Consider the following 18,677-nt stretch of genomic DNA (forward strand, 5'->3'; position numbering starts at 1 on the left):
CTAATTAATTCAATTTATAATTCAAAAAGTAACTGATAGACCATTCTCTTCCTATAATAACCGATAATTAACTTCCATAATCATGGCAGGTCTTTACAACTGAGGAAAAAAAAAACTGATGCGCTGTAAATTCCTTAACATTGAGAAAGAATTACACAACTATCTTTCTAAGAAAGTGTCAACTTTTCCAATATTTATGTAAAATTTGTGTAAGTTAACTTTTTTTACACGAGAAGTCAATTATATAAATATATTCGAAGGAATTAATTTGAAGGAATTGAAGTATTTTGACATAATAGTAAAGATGAATTGCTCTAAATAACATACTTTAAGCGAGCATAATAAAATGTTGTGTGAATTGTAATGATTATTTTAACATATAGCAAGAAACCAAAAATGTATGCAAAATTTAATTCACAATATTACTGAAGTTTTGAAAAGGTGGACCCCAACAAAATTTGGGGCGAATGTGCAAGAATAATGAAACTGCAGGGCTGAATTGCGGTTTCACGGTACAGTAACGCGAGTAAACAGTAGGACAGCTTTTTTGGCGGCATCACTACATCCCCTTCACCACCACGATCGAAGCACCACTCCAAATTCTCATATTCCACCATAAATACTCCTTCCCCCTCATACTTTCAATATACTTTTCTCTCTCTACAACTTCGAATTTCCTCTCCCAAGCTCTGTTCTATTCGCCGCAGAAATCGAAAATTCCTGCAAGAGAGGATGGGAGCTAACTACCTCAATGATGCCACGAGCTACGGCGCCGCGCTTTCTTCCGGCGACGAGAGAAGCTTCTCGAAGCACGTCCACGATAACGTTCACGGAAACATCTATCTCGATCCTGTAACTCTTATGCTTTCGTGCGCGTTTTAATTTCTGTTTCTAGTTAGTTTTTTGAGTTTGTTTTGTTTTTCTGCTCTGCATGCTTAGCATTTATGTTCGTTTTCGAAGAGACCGAAATTTGAAATAGTCGCTTAAAAATGTTGAGATTTTGTTCGTGCGCTTGTGTTTTTGCGGAATCGATGTAAATAGTGTTCTATCGCGTTTGTTGTTGTTGTTGTTGTTGTTGTTCTTATTATTGTTGTTTTCCTCCTGAATGGTGCGTTGCTTGTGATGGAAGTTGCATCTGTAAAACTGTGCCTTTTCGGAGCCGAGATGCTTCGAATTTTTCGTTCTGATTTATGATTTTTGTTCTTTTTCCTTGTTTTTTTTATATCTCTAAGACTCTTGAGTGATGGAGCATCACTTTATCGGTTTTATTTGTTAATGAAAATTGATATTCTTCTCAAATATGAGACACGATCATACATTTGGTTGAGATATTTACTTGATTGGTCCGATACTGTTCGGATGAGTTTTTGTCACAGATTTTGAAAAATCATAGCTAGTGTTCTGATAACGCAGTACATTTTTTCTTAAGTATGAGCTTTTCTATTGTGCAAAAGTTCATGCATAAGCACATACGCATCGGTATTTTTGTAGACTGTAGGCATCACATATATGCTCGGTTTAATTGTATGCACGATGCTGTGTGATAAAATAGTGGTTTGACTCTTTATTGATAGTTTGAGTTTCAAATATAAGGCAACAAAGTGAGATTACGACGTACCTTTACATGTTACACTTGTATTATTTAGCTGCAAGTACCATCTAGTAGGAAGTTCTTAAGTTCCTACTCCCTCAATATTTCAACCAGTTATTGATCCTCAGTCTCATCTTCCCCCCCCCCCCCCCCCCCCCCCCCCCCCCTCTGCAGCTCTCTTTGAAGTTTATCGACACAGAACAATTTCAGAGGTAACTAATGAATGTTCCTTTTATTCTGTCATTTTTTCCTCGTCCAGATATAGGCTCTGCACTGATGCATTACCTATATTACTTTTAGATTCGATCTCAAGTCATTATTGACTGAATTCCTTATTGTGATGCAGACTTCGTGATTTGAAGCAGCTAGGTGAGTTTTGTAAACTGTTCCTGTATAAATTTGCTATCTAGGTGCCGTTTATAGATGTGAACTCAACCATTGAGGATATGGCTTATCTTGCAAATTTTTTAAAAATATTTATTTAATTTTATCCATAATCCAGAATATTATCAGGAATCTGGAAAATGATACTCTTAACTTTTTTTTGCTTCTTTTTTTTACTTTATTTGGAGTAGGTGAATTGGGGGATCGACTCCCTCCCTTACCCTTATGGGGAGGCATACCACTTAGTTACAAGGCTTATGGTTGGACCTAAATCTAAGAAGTAATTAAATCCTTATTGAGTGATTCTGAGCCTGACTTATATGGATCCTGATTAACTGCTTCCTGATTCACTTATTTACAGTCTGACACCTAATCATACACTCTAATTAATTCACTATGTTGCAGTATGTTAACTCCTTGAATAGAAACTTCTCCTTATTAATATTAGCAGTTACAATTATTTCAATTTTTTTTTTCAAAACTGTAACATAGGGGAGATCCAGGGTCAGGCCAATTCTAGAAGTCTTAATTTCTTCTGTTTGGGACTTTTATGATCAGGGCTTTTTTGTCTGACCCATTTTATTCTCCCAATATAAATATGAAAATATAGGAGTGTCATACATGGTCTACCCTGGGGCTGTACATTCTCGCTTTGAGCATTCACTTGGGGTATATTGGCTGGCTAGTGAAGCTATCAACAGATTGAAGACCTATCAAGTAATGCAAATGGTCTTGTCAGTGTGACTATACATCTTTAATTGGAATAAGGGTTGCTCATGCTATCTTTCTAGGGCTTGGAGCTTGACATTGATCGTTTTGACACACAAACTGTGAAGATTGCTGGTAAATCAGAGTACTGGTTTGATTTTGCTTTATTACAGTCACCATTATCATTCACTTGTTTGCTTGCTGGTCTGATTGTGTGTAGGTCTACTACATGATCTGGGTCATGGACCGTTCAGCCACATGTTTGAGCGTGAATTTATTCCACGGGTTCGCCATGGCCTGAAATGGTTAATTCCATAATCCTTTTTCCCCTCTTATATCAATATTTCAGTGCATTGCTTAGTATTTGATCATCTGTATAATCCCTAAAGTTTGTGGTTATACTTCATGGTTTTGGTTATAAGAATTACTCTTGTCATGCGCGTTAGAATTTGAAAAAAAATCATACAATTTATGCATGCATAAATCAGATCTGGTCGATAGTCAATCTCATTCCTTGTATATTTAAGACATACTTGTGAATTCTGGATAAGGGAAGAAAAGTTCCTGTTTGATTCTCTTGAGTATATCTGTAATTTCTTGGTGTATATCAAATATCAATTTCCATTCCAGTTATTTGATACCTGAAACTTTTTGGACCTTGTTGGAAGCTGTTCTCCACTGCTTAACTGCTAATCGAATTAAATACTGAATGATGTCTGCAGGTCTCATGAAGAAATGTCTCTGAAGATGATAGACTATATTGTAGATGAACATAACATTGACACTGATTCTGAAATGCTTAAGAAAGTGAAGGTTTGTTGCTAAGTACTCTTAATGCTTGTGTTTTAGTATGTAGATTCTTGTTTGTTTTAATATTGTAATGGAGGTTTTACATTGTTGGTAACTTGAGAATGCAAGCAGGACCCTAATTGGAACCACATTCCCATTGGAGATTCTGTATTGCCTATCTTGATAACAACTTTAAAAGTTGAGGAATCAAACAGACACTAATACTAGCATATAAATACGGAAAAGCAAAAAAATAGAATAAATGGCATTCGTTGTCTAATGCGTGGGAGAGACATCAGAATCTGGCTTTGAAATTCATCCTTTTCGAGTTCACCTAATAATACACCATTTCCCCATAGATGACACAAGCTATCATCTTGCAGTTTGGTGGCATAATTATATAAATTTCCTTTCACAACACTCTCTCTACCCCCCCTGTGATTATTGCTTTTTCTTTTTTGTGTTGTCAGGAAATGATAATTGCCTCTGAGAAGGATGCAGTAAATGTAAGTATTTTAATGAATAGGTCTCAGTAATAGTAATAAATATTGTTTGGCTGTAGGTGGAAGTTTTTTCTGCCTGACCTTATAACATTTACACTGTTGATTTTCATTTTAGAGCTCAAAAGAAAAGAAATTCTTATATGAGATTGTTGCTAATGGACGCAATGGAATTGATGTTGACAAGTATATTTCTTTCTCATTTCACTTCCTTCTTGAAACCAATGCTGTGACAAAGTGTTATTTTGGCAGGAGCCAGGAAATAATTACCATTTGTCTGCAGATTTGATTACATTGTCCGTGACTCCAGGGCTTGTGGTTTGGGCTGCAACTTTGAGTATCAGAGGTATGCTTGAATTTTTAGTAAACTATTGAAATATAGGAAAAATGTATCTTAGCTTCACCAAAGCTTTCCTTTTGGTTCTTATTGTCTTCCTATTGAAAACATTGCCTAAGTTCACTGCTATCATTTGCAGAGTTTTAGAAACAATGAGAGTGATAAATGATGAGATATGCCATCGTGCTAAGGAGTGTAAGTATTTGTAGCTAATAATGTTATTTTCTTGTTGATATATCCCTTAATTAATGAATCCCGTATGTCATATATCAGATCTTACCATCCACAAGTTATTTGCCGCTCGAGCTGATTTGCATCGCACTGTCTATATGCATGCAAAAGTGAAGGTGCCTGATCTATAATCTCTTGTTGTTTTATGACTTCCATCTGAAGCAGATAATCTCATAGTGAGTCTTTTCAGGCAATAGAACTCATGCTAGTTGATGCCATGACAAAAGCAAATGATGTTCTTCAGATTTCATCCTACATTGATGAACCAGCTCAATATTGGAAGGTTACTTGATATTCATTGATTAGTGATAGCACATTAATTTCTATTTTTGGGCTTAGATTTCTGTTCAAAAATGTCATTGCAGTTGGACGACACAATAGTAAAAACAATTGAGACTTCTACCTCCCAAGATCTGAAGGAGTCCAGAGATCTGATCCTCCGCATCCGGAGAAGGGATCTATACCAGGTAACTTTCGGTTCACTTAAAGGAAACACCATTCTCTTATAGTTTACATGTAAAATTCTGTTTCCTTGTTTTCAGAAACTCGGCTACGCAATATTTTGAACAAATGTCATACTTGTTGCTTGAAAATGTTTCTACAGTTCTGCAATGAGTATTCAGTTCCAAAGGAAGATATTGAACACTTCAAAAGTGTTACTCCTCAGGATATAGTTTGCTCACAGGTCCACTCATTCTAAGTTTATCAAGTATATCACACTGATGATAGATAAGAAATTACTGAGTATGTAAAATGTGATGCAGATTTCTGCTTACCCGACTCTACATGAGGAAGATATTGCAGTGAGCAATGTCCGAATTGATCTTACTCATGGAAAGAATGATCCATTTGAAAGGTATTTCAGAAGTTTTCAATTATTTATATGGACTTTCATGTAAACGATAGGTTTCACTTCAAGTCTAAATCTACTTCGTCTTTTTCTGTGTCCATGTGCTTCTCTCCACCTCAGGATCAGCTTTTTCAAGGTACCACAACTTTCCTTAAAGCTAAGAAACTTGTTTGTCTCCATTATCCTGGAATTATCTGTTCTTGTCATGCTGCAAACTTTCTTATCTTGCAATTTACATCTTGTTATATCTTGTTTTAACCAAGTAATTATGACCAATTAGGAGGCGTTCATGGAACCAATTAGGGGGGTTTTACTTTTTCATGATTGATTAGATACATGATTGAGTTGATTGATTAGATACATGATTGAGTAATTTTATCCTCGTCATTAGTATTTCTCCAATCTCCTTCTTTCAATGTCAAGCAAAATTAGCTCAAGTGATATAAATTATGAAGGGCCTTGGGTTACCCCAAAGTTCCAATCCATCTTAGTAAATAATGGATTAGCCTATACTTTGTTAATATATCTAGGCTAATTCTCAAAAGTAAATGTCTTCTTAAGTTATTAAAACTGATGAATCTATATACTACTTGTAGTTGCTGTACCCTTAACTATATACAGTCATATTTTTGTGCCTTATGATTCATAATTGTAGACATATCCTGCAATCAACCTAAGAAAGTCGTCCACAGAGTCAATTCACTTAAATCCTCGTAGAAATTGCATTGTTTTTATGAAATGAGAGTTCATATGTTCGAATATTTATGTGGTAATTCCCAGGATTATGACAGCAATGAAAAACTCAGTATTGATAATGGTGCAATCAGTCATTTGCTCCCTGCGTCTTATGAAGACATGATTGTCAGAGTTTACACCAAGAAGCCTCACCTGGTCAGAAGATTGTGATTTCTTATGCAAGCTTCCTTGTAGTCGTGCAATAACCTTTTATGGACTGAATTTCTACCGAATAAACGTACAGGTGGAAGCTGCGTCTCAGGCCTTCGCAAACTTTCAGGAGAAGACATATGGGAAGAAAACTCAAGTACATGAAACTCCCGAGAAGAAAAAGAAGAAGCAGTTGAAGTACAACCCAATTCGTGTTTAGCTTGCACGCCACATCGTCTCAACTGAACTTAGTTGGAATATACGGTCATGCAGACAGATATCGATCCCCCAAAAGATCAATATGCACAACTATTTCTGAAAAGAAAGCTTATTTTCATGTATCCATGATCCAGAACCTAAACAATGTAACCTATGGTAATGTTTTTGCAGTATAGAAACTGACATGTAAATTCTCTATTGTGAACTGATGTAATTACACGAGTTAGACCACTGCAAAAGCACATTGCTTTAGCATTATGAAGATTGCATCTTGGTATGAGCTCTCCTTTATGACATAGGTAAATGAACGAATTCAATACATTTTTGTCTGTAAATTCATCTACCACTAGAAAATCTAAACCATGGGATGTGACTTTGATGTTTACTCTATTTTGTCAATAGCGTGTCCGCATTCAAATAACACGCACGTCATTGCAATCATGTTTTGAGAGGTCCATTAATCAATAGGAATTTCCATTAACCCACTATTATTTATAAACAATGAAGTTAATGAGGCGAGAATTCAATATTCATTTTAGTGAAGTGGATTCCTAAAATCTGATCTTTACATTGTAGCTATCATCAAATATACATCAAAATTCCCTCAAATATTGTGTTAACACTAACGCGATGGTTTCTAAAATGTAGGTCAGAGTTCATTTCTAACATTTCTCAGGTTTGTAAGATTCCTGTACAAAAGTCGTTCCAAAATTTGTCAGGACGGATGTATCAATATTCACCGTATATTCACTTCATCCTTCAATCTAACAGCAGGGGTCAAGAGTCCGATTTACATGGGCTGTCATTTGCTTTCTTAAACTCTTCTCTTAGTAAATTGCGAATTCTCCTCCTTAGGTTCGAAGCTTCTGCAGGTCTGAACCATTGCCTTCCGAACTGATGACAAATAACAATGCGCAAAGCAAATAATAAATAATACTGGGAGAATAAGTGTGATGAACCACAAAGATTAAGAAAACCAAAAAGATACAGCCCTCATGCAACACATTATTAGAATGGAGAAGTACCATATCCAAATCCTGCTTCTTCAGACGTTCAGGCGCTTCATCGATGAAACGTTCCATAAAGAAGAGAACAAAAAGACCACAGTCGTATTCATTTTGTTGTTGAGGCACCTGTTTCACGAAAGAGAATGAGGCAGTTGTGTTAGTTAAATAAACAGGCCTAGGGAGAATACTGAGATAGCAAGTAGAAAGCTTAGGCCATGGTATGGTATCTTCCTGTTACAGAATTTATTTCTAAGGAAGAGGAACTTTACCTCAATTACTTTCTCTTCAATTCTTCGAGAGAGCCTGTTCCAGATATTCTCTGAGATGGGCAGTTCAGGCAGCACTTCTTCTTGTTTTAGAAACTCCCACTCTTCTTTTAGAAAGCTGCCGGATAACAAATCACGGTGACATTTGAAAACAAATAAAATTTCGCAAGAGCAATCAATTGAATAACTTGATTTTAATGACTTTGGGAAAAAGGTCAATTAACATAAAGCATTCCAACTAAACAACCCGGTCAAAGTGACATTTTATGATATAGACAGGTAGTTATTAGGAATGACATTTTTTCTCTAGTATTCTGATGATAGACCACTCTACATAAACAGTAGTGCTTTTGCCAAAGCATACATCACATGCTGAATATTCAACTTATTATCTGGTGAAACATAAATATGCTCCCTATGATTAAGGAAATAAATACCAATAGTAAACAGAGAGAACCGAATGAGGTTAGAAAATTCAGATGAAAGAACCATGTTGAGCAAGTTCTGTCATTTAATAGAACAATTTACTATGCACCCATACTAAAGGCACAAAGTGAAATTGCATAGTCATTGACAGCTAGATACTTGCCATACAGCAACAATTTTATCTCTCTTACCACTTCATGGACCATGTACACTAAGAAATTTTTTATAGAGTACCAATGGAATGAAAAATGTCTAGAAAGTTTCAAAGAACACACATATGAGATACAAAATATACTCCCTTATGGTTAAGACTTAGAAGAGAGACAAGGTTCCTGGTGTTCCGTCGAAATATTACAACTTCTCATCGACTAAACTCCACCAGGGACAAGTTCACTATTATTGTATTTTTCCTTTTTCAGAAAGGAAAAAAAAATCTATGCACCAACTTAAAGATAATCAAACGTGTAGACTGTGTAGTAACCAATTAACTAATAAAAGCTCTCCCACTATGATATCAGAATTAATACCCAATATAAATGTCCTATAACACATTGTAAGCTATCTGCTGCACACACTTTGACATTCTTTGGCAAACTATCAATTTTTATGATGTAAAACCAATTTCAGTTACCAGTATAATAGTGTTTGTCTTGCGACATAACCAAGAACAAAATTTACTGACCTCTTCACATTACCGAAAATTGACTTGCTGCAATGAAGTCTTAAGGAATCCAAATGCAGTATAATTGGCCCCGACTCGTCTTGTTTATTTGGTATGCATATAATAACCAAGCTCCAATGACGACTGCCAGAAATGAGATAAAGCAAAATATGGTCACTGACGAAGCCCAGGCAATACAAAATGCGGTTAGAAAAGAAGATCTAATAAGTTTCAGCAAATACTTCACATAACAGCAGACTCACACCGAATGTAATGTACAGGACCAGAATGGTAATGCATCGTGGTTTATGGATGAAATGCAAATGTTCATATGACTCAGAAGTTCTGGGGGTAGCATCTACTTCTTATCAGTATCAATCGACTTGAAATAAAAGGCGTCATTTTACGGCTCATTCGATTTTGGTACAGTACTCATGTAACCATCACCCCATTTTTGAATGGAGAAATTAGAAGGCTGATTCCATTATTTCAGTAGAAATTTATATCTTTTTCTATACGTCAGTTTAACTTTAGGTAGTGATATTTCCTTTGCGCTAGATGATTGTCTTGCTCCTGGTTAAGAATTGAGCTTTCTCTCCAAAAGGGGTCGGCAAACCCTACACATAATGTAGGGAAATAGCAGTGAGACCAACATACATTTGTGTTATCAAGGGAATCACTGCCATCATGGTAGTATGTTATGCACAAAAGCAGAGGTCATAGGATGATCAACAGATGTAGAAAAATAAAAACACTTCCAAGGGTGGCTTGAAATCATAACATCTGGTCTCACTGCTTACTTTTCATGAATTGGGAGGAAAATGTATGGTTTCTCGAATATATTCACACCTTTCCACCACCTTCTGAACTTCAAAAATAAAGCTTTTCTCTCAGTCTGCATCAGGGAAAAATCAAGACTAGTAAAACATTTTAGGAAATTTAGCTTTCATAAAAGTAAATGACTCCAATCTTTGCAAAATTGTTATGACTTTAAGAAATAGTAATTGTTCAAGTTTCTCCAAAATTTCTTAAACAAGCAGCCCAAAAACACGCAAACAACTAACTAAAAAACAAACATCAAAAGTTGGAGAGCAAGTAGGAGATACAACAGGACCAGTTTCTGATTTTGACTGTGAAGAATTTTGACTTGCGCACATTAAACATTCTACAAAAGACTCAATGATTTTGAGGTTGACAAGATCATCAAATTCTCATAAGAAAGTCTTTCCATGCCTGTCATAGTAAAAGTCTATCAAAGATACACTAGATGATCAATCCATTGTACATCACATTGATGTCTTTGTTGTTTCATGGATATGAGAAGATTCTATGGCAAAGAGATGAGTGCTCCAAGAGTTTCAGAAGCTACCTTCGTCAGAACATCCTGTTTCAACTTCTCATAGAAGTACGTATTGAACATATGATAATCATGTTTTCTTTTGGCATTTGGAGATGTTGGCTTCTGCAAGTATCTAAACAAAGTATATCAGTTAGTGAACTATCTCATTACAAATTTATAGCACATCTAACATGCAGTCCCAAGTGATAAACAGTTAGCATGCAATAGCAGTACCATTAGTAAACAGTTTAGAGGATGATAGGACAACTGCAGATTTTTTCTTAATTTTTGCACAAGAATTCATAATAAATTAGTCTCCCACAAGATGAGCACTTATTAGTGCAATGATTTTTTACTGAGGTTAGCATTAAGTCATTAGTCTAATTAGTAAGTGAGACCAACAAAGAGACGACAAACACAAACAACTCGTGAAGGATGAAATCCATAAAGATAAATTAAATTATGGCATAGGTTAAGTGAACAGAACAAGCACTTTAGCAACAGAATACTAGCCAAACTGAAACACTAGTTTGTTTCTTTTATTTTCCTTTTGATTTCAAAAATGGGTTCAAGATAATTCTCAGCATCGATAATTAATAGTCTTAGCTTAGAATGGCGGGAAAATATCCAGATTATATCCATGTAATGGCTGGAAGATTTAGACATTTAGTGTTAACCAAACTTGGACACGACTCAAAGAATGCAGTAGAACAAATAAAATTAAAACTACGAGCTCAAGTTACCTCATTTTGTAAGGAAAATGTAATGTGAATTACAAAGTTGCTAGCAGCACATAAAATGGACTATCGAATTCCAAAGGAGTTTCTATAAAACATGCTAATATCAGTTCAGAAATCTTAACTTAACAGTACTATCAATTGAAACTAAGCAGAAACAGGAGAAGAAGATGAAGAAGGTCCTCCTGTATGCTAGGGAAAAAATATTCATTAAAATTTACAGGAGCAATAATTACTATCAGTCATAATGTTATGGTCACAAACATATTGACGAGAAGAAGTAGAATAACTAACAATCTTTTATTGAGCTTACCGAATGTAAAAGTTCATGATTGGTGATGATAAATAAGACTCGGGAGCCAGACATTCCATGTCCAAGTAACAAATTTCGATGGCTTCAGGATCATCCCTATTTAAAGAAGCAGTAATTTAGGATGCATGAGAAGGAACATTTTTTTTTTTTTTTTGAGAGCAGCATAAGAAGGATCTTTATTAAAGAAGAATCCAGCACGCCATGATACATATTGCAGCGAGATGGTACCTTGATGGGTAGTATATACGGGCATCTTTACTGCTGAAACAAATTAAGAGGAAGGAATAAGTAAATGCTGATCCCAACTACACAAAGCATGTCACAAACTTTATTCCTGAAAGCAGACACCAAGGTTACAATCTTGCTGAGTTGGAGGATCTATAGCATACCTTTGACACACTTGGTCTGTTTCATCTTCTACATCAACGTCGAGTTCCTCCTCATCCTCATCTACTAGAACAAAACTTCTCCGCTGAAAATTTTATGTTGGCTTGTCACCTTCGAGAGTTGATTAACAATAACAGCTGAAAAACATGATATACAACACTGCACCTCTCTAAACAAAAATATAAGCATAGAATAGAAATGAACAATGATGACGAAACGCAGCTCAGTTGGTAAGAAGCTTCCCCTCCAACCAATAGTTGGGGGTTCGAGTCACCCAGCATGCGTGTGTGAGAGTTGTAACTTAAAAAACATGAACAAGAAACAGGCATAAACAAATTTGATAAGCAACACAGAGAAGTGGGCAGTTAATTGACAAATAACAGAAAAGATACAAAAGAATAGCACTGACTATATTGGCTTTACAATTTTCAGATAGATAGGACTCCGGACATACTCATCAATTTTCGAACATATTTTGCCAGCAATGTTGTTAATAATCTCTTTATCATGGATGACTTGACTAATGGCTCAATTCCAGGCATCCCCAGATTTGCATACTAAGTCCCATTATTCAAATATGTATTCTAGTTCTATTTACAGAACTTCATGGCTGCCTTAGAAAATATCATCTCAAAGGTTTAGATAACACCAAATTTTAGCGACAAAGCAGTAGGTGCACCAAGAAAGCTTGCAGATAAAAGTTTAGTTAGCAGATACTGGAAAAAAAAAATACAGTTGGGCAAAGAGGTATATTGAAAAATCAACTCAGAGCTAAGTGTACTTACGTTGTTCCTTCTGGTGTTATGTTGATGTAAACTATGAGCACCACTTTCCCTGAACAACACCAAAAAAATATGTGTCAAGAATATGCGGCATCATGTACGATATGTTGCTTTTAGAAAAATGTTTGTCTAATAAATTCTAAAGAGTCTTTGGGAGAGAAAAGTAAATTAAATATCAGATTTTTGGGTTAGAGGCACAGTAGAAGGATCAGCCATTGGAGATAGGAAATTTCCACAGCACAAGTAACACAGTTGAATCTCCATAAAAAAAATATACTACCTCCGTCCACGAAAGAACTTCATATGTTTCCTTTCTGGGACGTCCACAAAAAAACTTCCTACATATTTTTGAACTATACCACACCATTTATAATTACTCTTACTTTTCACTTTTTCCCAACTCTCAATATTAATTAAAACACCTTTTTATCACTCTCAATACACTCAACAACTTTTTCTCCACTCTCAATACACTCAACAATATTTTTCTTAAAACTCATGTCACTCCCTCCTAGGAAGTTCTTTCGTGGACGGAGGGAGTAAATAATTAAATAAATAACCCCATGACTCATTATTTTCATACTGAAACCAACCAAATTCTACATGAGACAACAGGATCTTTTGTTCGACAGGGACTAAACTTCTCAGATCAGACCTTTTCCATCATCATCTCTTCCTTCTTTCCACATCCAACACTTGCCAAACATTCCAACAAATACCTTAACCCAGAACCTGAAGCTAGCATGAGATTTATATATATTCATAAAAATATGCTTGCATGTGTATAAGGAGAATGAGGAGAAGTGCAGGAGAAACACAAGCGAGTGGCAGAAAACTAGCAATGAACTGGAATGAGGGGGCAAATGGTAGGTGGCAAGTAGCATATCTATCTACTACTCCCTCCGTCCCACTCTAATAGGGCCACTTCTTTTGGGACGGAGATTAAGAAACTTACGTTTTAGGAAGAAAATAGTGTTGTCCACACCAATTAAGAACATTTTTTTTACTCAAAATGGAAAACGAGCCTATTCTAGTGGGACGTCCCAAAAAGGAAAACGAGCCTATTAGAGTGGGATGGAGGGAGTAATAAATATGGGTCAGACGGTTACAACTGGAAAGATACATTCACGAAAATGCTGATGTATGATGATCATTAGCTGTGGAGGGGTCCCGGCAGAGTAAAAGGTTATGATGGCTTTGAACCATTACCATGGCCCATATGTACAAGCATTTCCTTTAATCCAACTCAACAGAACAAGAGGTTACAGGCTCAAATGACCTTCAAAGATGGAGGCAGTAGTTGCAGTGAGCATTATGATAGCATCACTAAAAAGATGGTCCAAACATTATAGTAAAATAAAGTAGGAAAATTACTAGTCACTTAATCACAAAGAATCTGAATTGTTCTGCTAAATATTCAGCACACCATTACTTACTTTTTTGTTGAACGGCCAGAAACATCTTTGTCAGACAGATTAGATGTAGAATTAGATGCCTTGATTCCTCGTTTCTCACCATTGGTTTGCTGCTGGTTACCAATGTTTGCTGAAAGATGATTTGGAGATTTAAAAGGTGTTTGTCTTGAAGATAAACCATGCTTCTGTGTTATCTGAGCTAAAAATGGCTTGTGCTCTCTGATTTTTTTGTGATCAGATTGATTCAAAGTAGATAATTCTTCTTGGAAACTCCTGTTTGTCCTCTGTTTGACAAGAAAAGGGAACAAGTGAAGGGGACCTGATACCAGGTTATCTCATTGAGTAATCAGGACTATCAAGTAAATAACTCATGGCAAACTCATACTTCTTTGTCCAACTTGCTGCAGAACTGGAAAGCAAATTCTGAAGTAGGTTTAGATGGTGGAGCTTGTGGATGTGATAAGTCATCCATGGCACCTATAAAATGCAATACGCTTTAACGCTGCTATTAATATTAGGTAAAACACTTAATACTGAAGCTACGCTAAAGTTGCAAAAGATAAAAATAAAAATCATTCATTTGATTTCAGAAAAGGAATAAGAACATTTACATTCCAAAACATAATCTTACTTTTCACATCCCATCCCTCCATTTTCAGAAATTAAAGTTCAATTGACAAACCTGTATTTTTCTTGTTTCAAAACAGGCAGATATAACATATTATCTTCCAAAAAGAAATACCAAATCAACATATCAAAATGATTGATCACATGATGCAAGTAACAATACATTCATACACATTTTCTAAGTATCTTCTGAACGGCTTCCCGCAAAAATGTTAAAATGAAATCCCTTCGGGGACATCCAAGTAGTGAACACTCCCATTTCCCCAACTCAAAAAAAAAATGATAAAATGAACATTAATTCAAACAGAGTTTTGAATCCAAGGTATTTTGACAACACAAAAATCTATTCATCCTCTCAGATGCAGCATAAACTTTCTTTTTTGTGTGTGTGGCTAAGAAGTCCGCATATGTATCTAGCTAGCATCTTTAATGTCTAGAGGTGAAAGATCAATAGTATGTTAACCAAAGTTCGAAAGATCAGTAGGCATAAGAGTTACACTCACGTGACAGTACAAACAGGGAACAAGATCAACAGGAGGGAGATAGAAGGGGTGGAAAAAGCAAAACCAACAGGGACAACAACAACATATACTGGTAGAAAGCGATGCAACCTCACCATTACCAGTAGAGTCATCAGCTAATGTTATCACCTTCTTATCCTGAAAAGAAATATCACAAATAAATGACCAAGTTCCCATTGCAATGCAAAAGCACAGACAGATAGTAGGAATACCTCCACACAGTCCGATAGAAATAGAGCAACTATAAAACAAACATGACAATTTAACGTCCAGAAACCAAATTCAAGCATGATTTTAGCGGCAATTTAGGACACCAGGTGAAGTAACAGAAATTCACTTGAATTAAGTTGCAATTATTTAATTCAAACTTAAAACATTTGATAGGACATACTACCATATGCCCATATGCTTATCCAATAATTCATTATGATGAAATCACCTTGACACAATGCCACAGCATAATGTCAAAGAAAACCCAACTATCATCATCGCTAAAGAAGCTTTTCCTATTTTATTTATTTATTATTTCCAGCTTTAGATAATCCTTTGATGAAATAAGGGCAAATAGAGATTTTCTTCCTGACAATTCCTAGTCGAGCCCCCTATTCATGAACATCAAATTCAAGGATATATATCTTCAATGTCGTATGACCAAACTCGCAACTCACGCAAGTCACAGTAACCAATAGTTTCAGTTTCTCACAGACAAGCACAAAAAATCCGCGGGGAAAGCAAATAGATCGTCACTAGAAACCCCAACCTTCTCAAGATTTCTGCGCGCCACTTCCGCTTCCAACTTCTTATTGAGTGCTCTCAATTTCTCGCCGCCGTCGGGCAATTTAGACGCATTGAACTTTCTGACCCTAGTAATCCTCTCGGTGAGGTCTTTGTCGGAGAGCTTTCTGAGGTGAATGTCGGCCATCGGGTCCACCTCCTCGGCGTGCGCGGGCGCATCCTGAATGAGTAACTCCGGGGGAGGCTCGTCGTCTCTGCCGAGTAGCGTGTCGAAGTCGAGTTCTATACCTCCTTTTCTCTTTCTCTCTCCTCCCTCTGCCATGCATCTGTGTGTAGGGTTGCCGGTGAGAGAAAGTGAGCAGTCGGCAGTTTTGCCCCTTTCTTCCGTGATGATGATTGCGGCTTTCTTCTCGGCTCGGGGGCAAACCCGCAAAACACTATACAACAGCTTACACTAATATAAACCAAAATGCGTTTTGTATTTTCTTCTAATAAATTAGACCTAATCGATTTTCCACGCAAATCATTTAATGAATTTTATGCATTTATTTCCTTTTTGATATGTTTATAAATATATTTTTATATTTTATGGAGTAGTATTATTTATACTACTATATAACTTAGATAATTTTACCTTTATAGTTTATATTTTTTATTCATTTTTTTAACACGATGCTGAATGATAAAAATACGACCCTATATTCTATCGTTCGATTGTGACCTCATTAGTCATTACCTGCACAGTGAGATTCGCTAATGAAGAAGAACGGAAATAGTAAAAATGTATCTATCCTTTTGGTATTGATTTTTACGTACATTACAAATAGGGAAAAGGACTATATATAAGATATATGCGTGGAAGGGCAAAACAGTAAATTCCTATCTATCACGTATTCACGCCACGGCAACAGCATTTGCATGGGCGATCTTGTCAGAGGATAACGGATTTTGGCCTTTCGTGACACCGATGGAGTTCACCCTTGATGGGTCAGCTCTACTAAGCGTCAGCCTCGGCCCTGCTGAGCGTCACCCTTGACGTCAGCCTTGTTGAGTTCACTTTTGACAGGTCAACTCTACTAAGCGTCACCCTTGACGTCAGCCCAGCTGAGTTTCACCCTTGACGGGTCAGCTCTACTAGGTGTCATCCTTAACAAATCAGCTCAGTGTCAACTTTGGTGAGTCAGCTCTCTTGAATGTCACATGTGACATATCAACTCTGCCCACACTTGTCATACTCAGCTCTACCTCACACTTGTCATACTTAGCTCTGCTTTACACCTGACAACTCAGCTCTAGCTCATACCTAACAGCTCAACTTCGAAACAAAGATTATTGCAATGAGGCTTGGGCCTAGTTGCCATGATGTGCCTTTATAATTAGGTTTTCTTTGTAATATATAAATAGGACTTCCATTTGTTAACTTAAGGGGATTCTCTTTTCATCATTTAATCTTGTAAATGTAATCCCTCACCAAATATAGTGAAAACTTCGACAATCTCTCGTGGACGTATATCTTTATAATCGAACCACGTAAAATTCGGTGTGTTGTTTTTCTATTTTTATCTATTTTGTTGTTGAAGATTTAAATATGATTCAATACATATCTTAAAATCTAAGATACTAATAAAAATGTGATTTGTGGCGTTATCTATAATTTAATGTACCATATAAATCCAATCAAAAAAACAATAAACTTTAATTAATATAATGAAGTAGCGAAAGAACAAGCAATAATTAAAAAAACAAAATAATTAAAATAAGTAAAAAAACAAACAAAAATCAAGGTTGGGATCGGTTATATCCCCACCTTGGATGGTCTCTTTGCTTCTCATGTTATATATATATATATATATATATAGAGAGAGAGAGAGAGAGAGAGAAATGATCAATTGAGAATCCACAAGTATTGTAAGAAATGAGAATACGTATGAATAGTTGCGAACAAGTTATTTCATTTTGATGAACACGCCAATAATTTTTATAAACAAGAATTTTAGTCTTGGGTTTAAATCCTAGAGGTGGCGAAATTTTCAACATATTAAATATAGAGTAAAATTTTGAAGTAGCCAAAATGAAACATAAAACACATTTATAGCCACACATTGAAAAAACATAAAATTTGGCCATTTTTATTGATTTGGACGTTTTTACCCTTAATGAGGTGGACCGGGTAGGATTAAGCACGCGAGTTACGTGCCGGATCGGGTTAGGCACTTATGGCACTATTAGTTGTTGGGAACCCCATGGAATATCAGGTTTTATTTTGATGATACCAAAATCCTTAGGTTTAATTTGTAATAGACTATAACTGTTTTGAACTCAAGTGTTAGAGTTCGCTTCTAGTTTAGTTAGCAGTTCTGAAGACTGAAGACACCAACTGAAGTATCAGTTGAAGAATCAGTTCAGAACTGATTACTTAATGCGTGCTTCGAGGACTCAGCAGACTGATACTAAAGTCAAGTATCAGTTAAACATTATTCCTCGGACTGAACTTCCAACGTTCAAAGGAAGCTACGTGCTTACACAGTACAGCCGCATTAAATGCAAAGATCTCAGGATCATCCCTCTCTGCAGAGGTCATTCCTATTTGGTGGCTACTTTATCAGAGACGTCACATCTCCTGTCTTTCAAGAGAGTCGTTTCCACCAAACAAGGAACCTCGGAGATTGAAGCCTCAGCCCAAATTCGAAATGCTCTCCAACGGAAGAAATTTTAAAGACGTTCTCCGCCAACGGATCTATTCAAGACCTCTCCAATAAATAGCGCTCGAGGATCAACTTCAATCTTCACCGATTCAACGACCTAAGCTGAAGCTCTGCCGAAATTGCTACTCAGCCCAAAGCTTAATCTCCCCAAAGCTTGAATCGAAGAAGAGAATTCCAAAGCCAAAATCAGTTACTACTGATTACACACATTCTCTTAGACCTTAGGCATATATCTGTTTACCCAGAAGCTCAGGTCAAAACT

General features: G+C 36.2%; 2 protein-coding genes across 9 annotated transcripts; one reads left to right on the plus strand and one right to left on the minus strand.

Annotated features, from left to right (window-relative positions):
- The first annotated feature begins 547 nt into the window (after positions 1–547).
- LOC130993640 (uncharacterized) lies at positions 548–6,771 on the plus strand. 2 transcript variants are annotated; one of them, XM_057918609.1, is made up of 19 exons: positions 548–852; positions 1,766–1,803; positions 1,938–1,960; positions 2,586–2,692; positions 2,767–2,818; positions 2,904–2,988; positions 3,406–3,496; positions 3,943–3,978; positions 4,091–4,158; positions 4,256–4,318; positions 4,449–4,504; positions 4,583–4,656; positions 4,731–4,823; positions 4,906–5,007; positions 5,145–5,225; positions 5,305–5,396; positions 5,511–5,526; positions 6,171–6,281; positions 6,370–6,771. In XM_057918609.1, exons 1-19 carry the CDS (start codon positions 733–735, stop codon positions 6,493–6,495), a joined length of 1,434 nt encoding a protein of 477 aa, XP_057774592.1. In that variant the 5' UTR covers positions 548–732; the 3' UTR covers positions 6,496–6,771. The 2 variants fall into 2 exon arrangements, with proteins under 2 accessions (XP_057774592.1, XP_057774593.1); XM_057918610.1 differs by having other exon boundaries at positions 833–852; positions 1,892–1,960.
- A 245-nt stretch (positions 6,772–7,016) lies between these two features.
- LOC130993639 (ubiquitin-like-specific protease 1D) lies at positions 7,017–16,171 on the minus strand. 7 transcript variants are annotated; one of them, XM_057918608.1, is made up of 14 exons: positions 15,736–16,171; positions 15,077–15,113; positions 14,213–14,304; positions 13,849–14,111; positions 12,416–12,464; positions 11,633–11,715; positions 11,472–11,501; positions 11,244–11,339; positions 10,224–10,326; positions 9,655–9,749; positions 8,876–8,998; positions 7,771–7,885; positions 7,520–7,627; positions 7,017–7,388 (listed from the first exon to the last, which is right to left on the minus strand). In XM_057918608.1, the coding sequence occupies exons 1-14, from the start codon at positions 16,030–16,032 to the stop codon at positions 7,272–7,274; spliced, it is 1,608 nt and encodes a 535-aa protein (XP_057774591.1). In that variant the 5' UTR covers positions 16,033–16,171; the 3' UTR covers positions 7,017–7,271. The 7 variants fall into 7 exon arrangements, with proteins under 7 accessions (XP_057774591.1, XP_057774590.1, XP_057774589.1 ...); XM_057918607.1 differs by having other exon boundaries at positions 11,472–11,504; XM_057918606.1 differs by having other exon boundaries at positions 15,071–15,113.
- Positions 16,172–18,677: the final 2,506 nt, after the last annotated feature.

The sequence above is a fragment of the Salvia miltiorrhiza genome, chromosome 7, assembly GCF_028751815.1.
Source record: "Salvia miltiorrhiza cultivar Shanhuang (shh) chromosome 7, IMPLAD_Smil_shh, whole genome shotgun sequence".
Lineage (NCBI taxonomy): Eukaryota > Viridiplantae > Streptophyta > Magnoliopsida > Lamiales > Lamiaceae > Salvia > Salvia miltiorrhiza.